Source organism: Sapajus apella, unplaced genomic scaffold, assembly GCF_009761245.1.
Source record: "Sapajus apella isolate SASKATOON/1434 unplaced genomic scaffold, GSC_monkey_1.0 scaffold36, whole genome shotgun sequence".
NCBI classification, from domain to species: domain Eukaryota; kingdom Metazoa; phylum Chordata; class Mammalia; order Primates; family Cebidae; genus Sapajus; species Sapajus apella.
In genome coordinates this window covers 12187249-12201524 of record NW_022436976.1, presented here as the reverse complement: position 1 = coordinate 12201524, position 14276 = coordinate 12187249, and the positions used below count along the sequence as shown (strand labels likewise).

Genomic DNA, 14276 nt, shown 5'->3' with positions numbered 1-14276 from the left:
TCCCTTTGTTCTTGTTGCAGAATAAATAGAAATACCAATATGACTTGCTTATTAATTATCTTCTAATTATGAAGAAAGCGAGACCTTGTGCCATGGATTTAAAAAGACAGCTATTATTTTACAGAAAATTAGGAAAATTCTACCATTATTTGTTAGCAGTCCAGCATAGAAGCACAACTGTTGTAAAATACATGATTTTTGGAAATTAACCATAGACATAAAATTAGAAAATCTGTAAAGCAACAATGTTTTAAAAAACTTACATATGTAACCAATGAGTAATTAAAGAGAAATTATGAATATCATTAGCTACATTGTATTTAGTGAACAAAGTCATAATTATAGTGAGACACCTATATTAAATATAGATATATTAAATCTATATTTCTAGATATATTAAATCACTATTCAAAATTGATGTAAATTTTACAAAGGATTTTTATTTTTCAACAGTTTATTTTTCAAAATTTTTACCATTGGTACATATTAAATAGACTTATGGTTAATATATACCATTTCTATATATGTTATGATTCCAACATATAATTATATGGGTTCTCTCTTGCTTCTCTCTCTCTCTCTTTTCCCTGTCTTCATATACGTACCAAACAGGGCAAACACAGCAAAAGTAAACATACAAAAATCTTACAATTTTCAAGGAAGGTGAGAAGAATGTTTAATTTACTTTTCATAGTTCATATTTTCTGAATTTTATAACAGCACAAATCACTGATAAAATAGTGAAACATTACTTAAAAATGAAATTGTTTTAACAAAATAAGCAGGAAATATAATTAAATATAAAAACAGGTAATAAAAGTAATTTAAGTACACAGTATCTTAATAAAAGTCAGCAGTTGGAGTGGAAATTACTATTCTAAGGTTTCAAGAGAAACCTAAATTAGCTTATGAATTACTATATTCAGAGTGGATATCAAACAGAATCTCAGTAATGTCACTACAACACTGTCTGCAATAAATAAAAGTTTTAATTGTTCCTTGGGCATCTGGATATATAAGAAAGTTTTCAGAGGTGCTAAGTCAACTTTATTTAAGTTAAATTATGACCAGTAAGAGAAACATTTTAACTCATTTTATATTTTTTAGAATATTTATATATAAATCCATCCTGTGATATATTTCTTGTTTTAGAGTATTATTTCAAATTAATTCAACTAAAAATAATGACTATAATTTAAGATGATCATAGGATGTGATCTGGCATTGGTTCATTTTGTTAGTCCATTGGGAAATTTGAAGTCTAAATTTGTTTTCACAAATGCTACTTTTGTTTTGGCATCTTGAAGTCTTTCACAGGCATTTTTAAAGGCAATCATATCCATAACAAATTTTTCTTCACAGTGTCTTTTATATATTTCTTGAGACCTAAGAGGAGTAAAGAAGGTAATAGAATGACATACTTTTAAATTATTAAAACCACAGCAATCTATTAGACTGTTATTGATGATTAGATGTCTTTGAAATAGGCATATACAAGTGAGAAAGAAAGAACTCCATTTATATAACTGTTATATCATTAAATGATATAATATTTATGTGATATATAAATAAGCTATAATTTAAAATTTAGATTTCCAAAGAGGCATCTAAACCACCCTATGTCATCACTTCAAATACATCTAGACTCACTAAATCCAAGCTAGCTACTTCTTCCACTCTGTTATGGACTGAATGTATTCCACCAAATTCATATGTCAAAGGCCTAACTCCCAGTGTCTTTGAATGTGACTATTTAGAAATAAGGTCTTCAAGAAGTAAGGCTAAATGACATTATATGGGTAGGTCTTAATTCAATATTATTGGTATACATATAAGAAGAGGAAGCAACACCAAAGATGTGAGTGTACAGAAGAAAGCCCATGGAAGGACACAGGGAGAAGTTGGCCATCTGCAAGCCAAGGAAAGAAGGCTCAGCAGAAACCACAACTGCTGACATTCTGTTCTTGGATTTCCAGTCTCCAGAACCGTGAGAAATAAATTTCTGTTTAAGCTACCCAGTCTGTGATATTTTGTTACAGCAGCCTAGTAGACTAATACTCTGCCAAACCAGGGAAATGTCACAGGTCTTAGGAAAATTTATTCATCAATCCTTACTTATTCAACAATTATGTATTTTAAGGCATCACACTAACCCTAGATGCTGGAAACATGAATATGGCATGATATAACTACCTGAAGCTTATAAAAAGTTAAGAAAAATAAATGTATGTGAATGTATAAATGAGATGTTATGGTTCATAGTGAAAATATTATATAACAAGTCAAAATGGGCAAAAATTGAGTAAAAACTTGATAAACTAGAGAGCAAGGTGGGGGGGACAAGAAACGTTTAGAGTTAAAATAACCTTTGAGCTGAGTCTTGAAAGATGTGTATTTTCCAGCCAGAAAGCGGAAGAAAATTTTGTTCAAGCTATTTTTATAGGAAGAACATAGCCGAACAAAGGTAGAGAGGGTAGCACAGCTTGGCATGCTCCAAGAACTGACATCTATCTAATTATCTGGGTCATACAGTCTGGGAGGGAGAACAGGGGAGCAGGTAGGCTAGAGAAACAAATTTAGGCCAGATCATAAAACACTTTATTTATGTGTAGGTATACTCAGAAATCTGAACTTGAGGAGAGAAAGAGAGGCTTAAGTCTAAAAAGCCTGTAGCTTACTGACAGTGTGATTTTGGACATGCCTTTCTGACTCATTTTCTTCATTGTTAAGGAGATAATCTAATCTATCGGGTTAGTAAAGGACTAAGTGAGTTGATACATTAAAAGTTCTTAGGCGAATGACTAACATTAAATAAGTCACTTTACTGGATGGATAACAGTGGCATACATCATAAAGAAATGTAGGTAGAGCAACAAGATGGGAAGAAAGATTATAGTTCTGATTGGAAATGGTGAGCTTTAAGAGCCTAGTTATTCATGTGGTGATGCCCACAGTGTTGACTATTGATAAGTGATAGGTTATAGTTAAGAGTACAGGTAGTAAAGCCATTCTGCTTGGCTCTGAAATGTATTGATGGTGTGATTTTAGATAGGTGACTTGAGTTCTCTCTGTATCATTTTTTTTCATCTCTATCAAGAGGACATTTCTACTCATAGGGTTTAGTAGGAAGTAAATGAACTAACATATTTGAAATCCTTAAAGGAGTGCCTAGCATTTAATAATCATTTTAGTAGCAGCTAAAAGTTAGCTACTAGCACTATAAGCCTAGAACTCAGGAGAACAGTCATGTCTGGACACATAGCAGAGTGGAAATCATAGCAAAGGGACCTTGCATATATAATAAAGGGTACTAATTAAGTCAAGAAATATACTAAAATAGTCCTCCTACAGATAAACATTGTAAACTGTGAACAAAATGTAAGTGAAAGAACTATTTAAAAGAATTAAATAATGTGAAACATGAAATAATCAATTATATTATTGTATCCATGTATACCAGTGTCAAACAGTTGGTAAATAAAATCAAGAAAGCAATTCCACTTACATTGTGATCAGAAAAGCATAAAATATTTAGACATAAATGTAATAAAAGATAGGCAAGGCCTGTACCTAAAAATTATAAAATATTGCTGAAAGAAATTTAAAAAGATCTAAATTAATGGAGAGTTATATCATCTCAAAGATTGGAAGATAATATTATTATGATGTCAGTTTTTCCCAAATGGATCTATAGATTAATAAAATTACAATTAATTTGCCAACAGCCTCTTCAACAGAAATGAGAAATTAACATTTACATTTGTTTTAAGTATATATTACATTTAATTCAGTTTTATTTTAAATGTATTAAATTTAAATGTTTTATATTTATCAAAATTTATATGAAAATGCAAAAGTCATAGAACAATCAACATAATCTTGGGAAAACAGAACAAAGTTGGAATCTCTATTATTTTCCATCCTGCTTAACAGTTTACCCATAAATGTATTGGCTTACAACAACCACCTTATAAAATTTCTTAGTTTTCTTAGGTTAAGAGTCCAGGAACATTGTGGATAGCTGGATTTTCTGCTTAGGTCTCACAAGGCTGAAATAGACCTGTCAGCCAGAGCAGTGGTACTCATCCAGGTCGTGGGGTCCTCATTCAGGATCAGTGGCTGTCGTCAGACTTAATTTGGTTCTCGTTCTTTCCCTGTGCTTCCCTCTATTTTTAAGTCAGCAATATCATGTAAAATCCTTCTCATACTTTGAATCTGATGTTCTCTCTTGTCTCTGTATTTGAAAGGCTCATGTAATACACTGGGACCATCTGGATAATCCAGAATAATCTCCTCATATTAAGGTTAATTAAGCAATATCCTTAATTACATTACATGTAAAGTCCCTTTACCAATACATTCATAGGTATGCTATCTCATCATATTCATAGTCCTGGGAATCATAGGAGGACATGTTATCTACCTTCTTGGGAGTCATAATTCTGACTAACACAGCAGCCTTACATTACTTGATTGTAAAGATTAGAAGAATTGTAAGTAGAGAGATTATTAGCTTTTACCAGAAAAATGGAAACCTAATCATGAGACAGCAGAAAAGGAAGTTGCAGTAAATATAAAATATATAGAATTTTATAAATACGGATATAGGAAGTTGAATGAATTAAAGCTTGAAGACCTAAAATTTCTTTGGGGAATAGACAAAGTATCTTGTTGAGAAGGAGAGGCCATAAGTGGTGTTTGAATAGAAATTTATATTGTTGGTGAAGGTTTTAAATGGCTCTTCTAAGTAATAGGAGAAAGAGCAAGCAACTGTGGAAGCAGCTAAAGTTGGAGACCATAAAATTAATATTGTCATAAATCTGTATTTTATCTGAATACAGGAAATGCAGATATATAGTTGGATTATTCCAAGGTGAGGGTTGTGAGGAACATTTTAGCATAATTGAGGCAATGAAATGAAAGAACTTTAGAGACATTGGACAAAATGGACAAAATAACGATTCAGTCAAAGAACCCTGGAGCCTACACCTGAAATGAAAATACGTGTATAAAGGAGGTAATTTGAAGGATGGGTGTCACCATATATTTGGAGAATATGTGTGGTGAAAGTAAAGAAAGGAGTTGAAGAGATAGATTTTGGCTATAAATAAATATATAGGAGTTGAATATTTAAGAAATGGGGCAATTCCAAGTGATAAGAGGGTTTTTATTTGTGTCTATGGAAATTAGTTTATTAACGTTAGATAGGATAAAGATTGTTGGTGTCCAAAAGTGCTGATATTAGGCAATTGGGAGAGTTGTTCTTATGAATTTGGAAGTTAACAATTATTATGGCAAAAATTCGATGGAGAAAAAAAGCTTCCATAAGTCAAAATGATGTAAAGACCATAGTAAATTAAGAAAGTAGTATGGGAGGTCAATTGATTACCATATAAGGACAAGTTGAAGATAATGTAATTGAATAACCACTTTATTTTCTAGCTCTTCCACGCTCAGTGATACCCTACTTCAAGACACCTTGCTGTCCTGCCTTGAACAGTATCATCACTTTCTCAGAGTATAGACAAGAATATCTTAGAGAATCCATGAATAGCTTTTATCTGATACATAGATTCTTTCATTTCAAAGTCTATCTTTAATTAATGCTTAAATACTCCTGTGAGTATTTTATCAACTTTCTAAATTAGAGCTTTATGGTTCCCCTTTTTTCTTTTATTCTTTCTCATTCCACATAGCAGGATTAGGGAGCTACATTTTCAGTAATGACTTCACTAGTTATTGAAATTTATCAGAATGCTTTTAAGTCAAAAGAAAAAGAATCATCAGCAGAAAAAGTACCAGAGTTGAAAAATTTCAAAAGTCTCTAGTTAGATTCACTTTTTGATCACAGTTCCATTCAGTATATTGCTACCTAATCTTTATTTGAAAATTTTTAGAGCAAAATTCAAAGATGTCTGTTGGGACATACTACTCATATAACCAAAACATTGCTGTATTCTTATGTGTTCTAAAGGTTAATACTTTTCAGTAGCTTATGGGAGAAGACAATTTAGTTAACATACATTAGGATGCTTGTTTGAGTCTGTATTCTTTAAAAATCATGGACAGACATTCAATTTACTGTGAAAAACTAAGCTGATTAAATTAGACTGATTTGGGCTAGATTTGTGTTTCAGTATATCATAATAGCTTTCATTTCTTTTCCAAAATACTTGAAAATAAGTTATAGAAAATAACTACTAAAATAAGAAAATATTTCCAAAGATCACACACACAGACCACACACAAAATGTACACTAAAGAAAATGATTTTAAATTTGGAGGGGGAAGTATACAATATTTTTCATACTTAATAAAATATTATGTAAAACACATCAGTAAATAACTTAAATTGCTTATAAGTAGGAAAAGGCAAATGCTTTTCCTTATTTAAAATTACTTTCTGGCACAGGCTTATAAAAATGTTGGTATTTAAAAATTTAAATAAGCAGTTCTGAGGATCTCTAAGTGTTTCCATACAAGCCTTAAATATGTATATACATAGTTTGGCCATCTGAAATACCACTAGGATAAAATTGTGGCTGATCAGCTTCAATCTAATATCTGAAGAAAAATCTGTGAAAGACATTGAAAGCTTAAAAAATAAATTACCAGGGGTCCTGCCTAGTACACCCCTCAGAATTATCTGTGCCTTTCAATCTCCTTGAACAATTTTACAAGTCTAACTGTGACCAACACAAATGATTCTTGTTTATAGAAATACAATAATTTTTCTAGCTAAGTTACATTTGATTATTGCCCAGTGGATAGTGACTAGTTTTGCACCTGTGAATTTATTTTAGTTAGCATTTTTGATTGCCAATATAGATATAGGAATAGAAATAAATATAGACATAGATAAAGAATGGATATAGATATAGATAAATGCTCTTTGAATTCTCATAACTGATTTATTCTTTAATGAGTTAAATGATATCTTTGGCATGTGCTCATTTTATATTTGTGTGCGTCAGGGTTTTATGTTCTTAAAAATGTTCTTTAGCAATTAATAAAATTTAAATTTACTAACCGTCAGTTAAAGTTTTTTGAGTCATTAATTTTCAGAGCTCCTACTTTACCAAATCTAGTTTAAATTTTTAAAATTTTCACCACAAAACAGTTTATATTTTTTGCATTTGTTTGAGAAAGCTTTGTCTAAAGTGTGTCCTAAGAATTATTTTCTGAAATATTTCTTAAAAAGAAAGTTTTATGATAAAATACACATGTGAAATGCAATATATCCTTCTGGTAGGAATCCTAATGGTCTTCACTGTACAACTGTCTATGGAGACATAGAGGCTGTTTTTAATCAAGTTGATGTTTCTCAAGCAATCATACCTTCAACTCATCTTCATAAACCTTCTGCTATAGGTACAGGAATATTCCCTATCTCCTTGCTCTCCCCTAGCTTTATCTATTCTGAACTTTCCAACTTTGCTCATCCTCTTCTCCTTGCCTCACCTCTCTACTGTAATGGTCAATAATAGTCTCCCCTTGTCTCTCTGCTTTTCCAATTTGAATCAACAATTGTACTTCTCCTACTTCTATTTTTTGTAATACTTGAAATGTATGCTTATGTTTGCCACTAGACTGTGAGTTCTCAAAGGATCAGGAATATCTTATTTATTTTTGTATGGCAGGGCAGGGGAGAACTGAAGTGAAGTAACACTCTGGTTTAGTTAAGCCTTCTCTTTGAAGGTTTGGATTTTGGAGTAGCAAAAAATCCTACCCCAAAATATGGCACATTGGCACACTAAGTATTTTAAGCTGAAGGAAACTGAGAAACTTGCAGAAGTAGAAAGATTGCTCTGAACTTCTGCCTCCTCTCTTTTAAACACTGTGACAAGTGCCATGCTTTAAACCAGGAAGGAAGGAATATTACATAGAAAAGCCCAGAAGAATCTGAACAAACAGGCCTTGCTTGGTACCTCCTCCCCAGTTCATTACTATTAGGTAATTGCCCCTTTTTTTGGTCCAATCAGACATCTATGCAATTGTCTATTTGTCATCAAACCTAAGCATAAAAACAGTATTCCCTGGGTCTTCATTTTAGAAAGCTTCCAGGTCACATAAAATTTTGATGAGATAAATTTGTTATGCCTTTTTCTTTCTTTTTTTTTCTATTTATTTATTTATTTATATTGTATGGTATGCCTTTTTCTTGCTAATCTGTCATTGTTACAGAAGTGTCAGACATAAACCTATTTAAGTACTCGAAATTTTAATTGTCTATTTGTAGTTTTTGTTTGCTGGTATGATTAGGTAACTCTGTTAATCTCATTGCTTTTTGCCATATTTCCCACCTCAATTTTCAGTTTATTGGGCCAAACAATCTTTATATGCCTACATCAACTGTAAGAGAACTCTTCAAGAGCCAGAAGTGAAATAGTAGTTGAATGATTTGAACTGAAGGCAAATACTACCTAGTAGAAACACCAGTGATCACAGAGGGATAGAAGAAAAAAGTGCAGGACAAATTTACTGTCATGAATTAAGCACTTGTACTCAAAAGTTTACTTAGCATAATGATTAGTGAAGCTACTTTCATAACTTGGCTAATTATATTTTTAGTCTAAATTTAATATGATTCTGATTATATATCTTCATTATAAAAGCATTTAGAAAAATATGTATTGTTTCTTATTCTAAATGGCTTAAATATTAAGTACAAATACATAAAACACTCTCTTCTCAATGGTTGTTACATAACTTAAATGAGTTTATATACAGCCATTACTAATTTAAATTCTCACCTATTTTCCTCAATAAATATGTGTTAAATAAATTTGTTAACTAGGTACTATACTGGGCACTGAAATAGAAAGATGGAGCAAATAGGTTGTTATCTTGAGGGGGTGGGACTAAAATGACTGACCACAAGCAGAGGTGATTGGAGACTCTCATCAAAAAAATCATAACCGCCTTCAAATCCTGCACCAGCAACTGAGGTATCCAGGCTCTTCATCAGAACTGACTAGGCCGGGTGAAGTGGCTCACACCTATAATTCCAGCAATTTGGGAGGCCGAGGGGGATGGATCACCTAAGGTCAGGAGTTTGAGACCAGCCTGGCCAACATGGTGTAGCCCTGTCTCTACTAAAAATACAAAAATTAGCTTGTTGTAGTGGCAGATGCTGGTAATCCCAGCTACTCAGGAGGCTGAGGCAGGAGAATCATTTGGGAGGCAGAGGTTGCAGTGAGCCAAGATTGTGTCATTGCACTCCAGCTTGGGCAACAGGAGTACAACTCTGTCTCCCCAAAATTTAAATACATAAAATAAAAAAGAACTGACTAGGCAGCTGACATGACCCACAGAGCACAAAGAAGAAGGAAGAGCAGTGTGGTATGGTGGCCCACCTAAAAGCCACATGGGGCAGGGGAGTCCCCACACCCCAGTCAAGGGAGGCGGGGAATAAGTGTGATATCCAGGCTAGAAAACCATGCTTTTTCCATGGAACTGTGCAACCCACAGATTGGAAGATACCACTCATGAACCCATGCACTGGGGCCTAGGATCCCAACCACATAGCCATGCAGATTCTCAACTAGAATCTGCTTAAGCATGGCAAGACCCCGGGAAGGGGCAACCAGCACCAAAGCTGTGGCTGCCTGTTGTCTAAGGCCCCTGAGGTCCTTGCGGGAGGGTTGTCAGCCAACACTGTGACTGATATCTGCTTAACACATTAAGGGGTGGATATAAGGCAGCAGCCATCTATAGCTCCAGGATGCACTTTTCCCCTGCTGGAGCCAGGGAGGCTAGATGGCTTGGTCCCAAGAGGTACCCCCTACAGCCCAACATACTGGCTGTGGCAGACTGTGGCCAGAGTGCCTCTTCAAGCCTGACCCTGATCCATCCCTCTGCACTGGGTGGGGCCTCCCTGCAGGTATTCCAACAACTCTAGCCAGGGGCTCAGGGACAGAAGTCTGATCTCCCTGGGCCTGAGCCCCTAAGGGGTAGGGTGGCCACAGTCTCTGCAGACCAGCAGAGTTAGTCTTTCCTCCTGCTAGTTCCGAGGAATCTGGGCAGCCCAGACAAGTGGGTTTCCCCCTAGCAAATCATACTCCTTTCAAGAAGAGACAGTCAAAATGCTTCATTAAATGGGTCCTGCTCCCTGTGCCACCTAACTGGGTGAGACCCTCCAACACCGTCAGGCACCTTATACAGGAGCATTCCTATTGGCATCAGGTAGGTGCCCCTTGAGGTTAGAGATCCCAGAAGAAGAAGCAGGCACCCATCTTTGCTGTTCTCCAACCTCCTCAAGTGACAACTGCAGGTGCAGGAGTGAACCAGATGAATAGGGTTTGAAATGAACTTCCAGTACACCTTAGCAGGCCTCCAGAAGAGGGACCTGATCACTGAAAGAAAAACAAACAGAAAGCAACAGCAATAGCATCATCAAAAAAGAAGTCCCAACACAAACCTCATCCAAGGGTCATTAGCCTCAAACATCGAAACTAAATAAACTCATGAGGATGAGAAAGAATCAATGAAAAAACACTGAAAAACCAAAAGGTCAGAATTCCTCTTCTTTTCCAAATGGTAGCAATGCCTCTACAGCAAGGGTGCAGAACTGGTCACAGGATGAGATGGACAAATTGACGGAAGTAGGCTTTAGAAGGTGAGTAATAACAAATCCACTGAGCTTAAGAAGCATAGCATGTGCTAACCCAATGCAAAAAAGTTAAGAACCTTGATAAAAGGTTAGAGAAGCTGCTAACTAGAAAAACCAGTTTAGAGAGGAACATAAATGATCTGATAGAGATCGGATGTGCTAAAACACAGCACAAGAATTTTGTGAATCATACCCAAGTATCCATAGCTGATATTTGTGCAAGAAAGGATATCAGAGTGGAATATCAGACTAAGTGGAAGAAAGAATATCAGAATTTGAAGACCACCTTGCTTAAATAAGTCATGAAGATAAGATTAGAGAAAACAGAATAAAAAGGAATGAACAAAACCTCCAAGAAATATGGGACTATGTAAAAATACTGAACTTATGACTGATTGGAGTACCTGAAGGAGATGGGGAAAATGGAACCAAGCTGGAAAACACACTTCAGGATATTATCCAGGAGAACTTCCCCAACCTAGCAAGAAAAGCCAACATTCAAATTCAGGAAGTACAGAGAACACTACTGAGATACTAAATGAGAGGATCAACCCCAACACACATAATCATCAGATTCTCCAAGGTTGAAATGAAGGAAAAGCTGTTAAGGGCAGCCAGAGAGAAAAGCCAGGTCACCTATAAAGGGAAGCATATCAGACTAACAGTGGACCTTTCAGTAGAGACCTTGTAAGCCAGAAGAGAGAGGGGGCTAATAGTCAACATTCTTAAAGAAAAAAATTTTCAACCCAGAATTTCATATCCAGCCAAACTAAGATTCACAAGTGAAGGAGAAATAAAATCCTTTCCAGACAAGCAAATGCTAAGGGATTTCATCACCACAAGGCCTGCCTTGCAAGAGCTCCTGAAGGAAGCACTAACATGGAAAGAAGAAACTGGTACCAACCACTGCAAAAAACACCAAAATATAATGACAAATGACACTATGAAGAAACTGCACCAACTAGTATGCAAAATAAACAGATAGCATCATGATGACAGGATAAAATTTACACATACGATATTAATCTGAAATGTAAATGGGCTAAATGCCCCAATTAAAAGACACAGACTGGCAAATTGGATAGACAGTCAAGACTCATAGGTGTGATGTATTCAGGAGACACACATGTGCAAAGATACACATAGGCTCAAAATAAAGAGATGGTGAAAAATTTAGCAAGCAAATGGAAAAAGAGGGAAAAAAAAGCAAGAGTTCTTAAAGACCTACAAAGAGACTTAGACTTTCACACAATAATAGTGGGAGAATTTAATACCCCAATATCAATATTAGACTGATCGACAAGACATAAAATTAACCAGGATATTCAGGACTTGAATACAGCTCTGGATCAAGCGGACCTAATAGAGATCTACAGAACTCTCCACCCCAAATCAACAGAATATACATTATTCTCAGTGCCACATGGCACTTATTCTAAAACTGACCACATAATTAGAAGTAAAACACTCCTGGGCAAATGCAAAAGAACTGAAATCACCACAGTTTCTCACACCACAGTTTCTCACACCACAGCGCAATCAAATTAGAACTCAGGATTAGGACTCTTACTCAAAACCACACAATTACGTGGAAATTTAACAACATGCTGCTGAATGACTCCTGGGTAAATAATGAGATTAAGACAAAAATCAAGATATTATTTGAAATCAATGAGAACAAAAAGATAATATACCAGAATCTCTAGGATGTGGTTAAAGCAGTGTTAAGAGGGAAATTTAAGCATTAAATGCCCACATTGGAAAGCTGGGAAGATCTCAAATCAATACCCTAACATCACAATTAAAACAGATAAAGGCCAGGAGTGGTAGCTCATACCTTTAATTCCAGCACTTTGGGAGACCAAGAAAGGTGGATCACCTGAGGTCAGGAGTTTGAGACCAGCCCGACTTACATGGTGAAACCCTATCTCTACTAAAAATACAAAAAAAAAAAAATTAGCTGGGCATGGTGGTGCAAGCCTGTAATTCTTGCTACTTGGGAGGCTGAGGCAGGAGCATTTCTTAAACCTGGGAGGCAGAGGTTTCAGTGAGCCAAGATCATGCCATGGCACTCCAACCTGGGCTACAAGAGTGAAAATGGATTTCATAAACAAGCAAAAAAAAAAAAAAAAAAAAAAGGACTAGAGAAGCAAGAGCAAACAAATCCAAAAGATAGCAGAAGGCAAGAAATAACTAAGATCAGCACAGAAATAAAGGCGATAGAGACACCAAAAAATCAGTGAATCCAAGAGGTGTTTTTTGAAAAAATTAACAAAATAGATAGAGTGCTAGCTGGACTATTAAAGAAGAAAAGAGAGAAGAATCAAATAGACACAACAAAAAATGATAAAGTAGATGTCACCACTGATCCCACAGAAATACAACTACAATAAGAGAATACTATACACAGCTCTATGTAAATGAACTACAAAATCCAGAAGAAATGGAAAAATTCCTAGACACATATACCCTCACAAGACAACCAGGAAGAATTCAAATCAAGATTATGAAAATGGCCATACTGCCCAAAGTAATTTATTTATTCAATGTTTTTCCATCAAACTACCATTGACATTCTTCACGGAATTAGAAAAAAAAACTACCTTAAATTTCACATGGAACCAAAAAAAGAGCCCATACAGCCAAGACAAGCCTAAGCAAAAGAACAAAGCTAGAGGCATCATGCTACCTGACTTCAAACTATACTACAAGGTGACAGAAACCAAAACGGCATGTTGGTGCGAAAACAGACATATAGAACAATGATACATAACAGAGACCTCAGAAATAACACCACACATCTACAACTACAACCATGTGCTCTTTGACAAACCTGACAAAAACAAGTAATGGGGAAAGGATCCCCTATTTAAGAAATGGTTCTGGGAAAATTGGCTAGCCATATGCAGAAAACTGAAACTGGACCCCTTCCTTATGTCTTATACAAATTAACTGAACATGGATTAATAACTTAAATGTAAAACTCAAAAGCATAAAAACTGTAGAGGAAAACCTAGGCAATACCATTCAGGACATAGGCTTTGGCAAAGACTTCATGACTAAAACACCAAAAGCAATCATATCAAAAGCCAAAATTGACAAATGGGATCTAATTAAACTAAAGAGCTTCTGCAGAACAAAAGAAACTATCATCAGGGAGAACAGGCAACCTACAGAAATGGAGAAAATTTTTGCAATATATCCATCTGACAAAGGTCTAATATCCAGAATCTACAAGGAATTTAAACAAATTTACAAGAAACAAAAAACAACCCCATCAAAAAGTGGACAAAGGATATGAACAGACACTTCTCAAAAGAAGATATTTATGCAGCCAACAAACATATGAAAAAAAAAAAGTCAACATCACTGATCATTAGAGCAATGCAAATCAAAACCACAATGAGATAGCAGTCACTCTAGTCAGAATGGCGATTATTACAGTCAAGAAACAATAGATGCTGGCAAGGCTGTGGAGAAATAGGAACGCTTTTATACTGTTGATGGGAATGTAAGTTAGTTCAACTGTTGTGGAAGACAGTGTGGTGATTCCTCAAGTATTTCGAACCAGAAATACCATTTGACCCAGCAATTCCATTTCTGAGTATATACCCAAAGGAATATAAATCATTCTACTATAAAAATACATGCACACATATGTTTA

At 35.1% G+C, this 14276-nt stretch overlaps 1 protein-coding gene across 1 annotated transcript in view; it reads right to left on the bottom strand.

The window, feature by feature from the left end:
* Nucleotides 1-442: 442 nt before the first annotated feature.
* Nucleotides 443-14276, bottom strand: part of LRRIQ3 (leucine rich repeats and IQ motif containing 3) — a 144318-nt gene continuing 130484 nt past the window's right edge. The window contains exon 8 of the mRNA XM_032297092.1: nt 443-1386. Coding sequence (XP_032152983.1) covers nt 1230-1386 — 157 coding nt within the window. The 3' untranslated portion in view covers nt 443-1229. The remainder of the gene's footprint in view (nt 1387-14276) is intronic.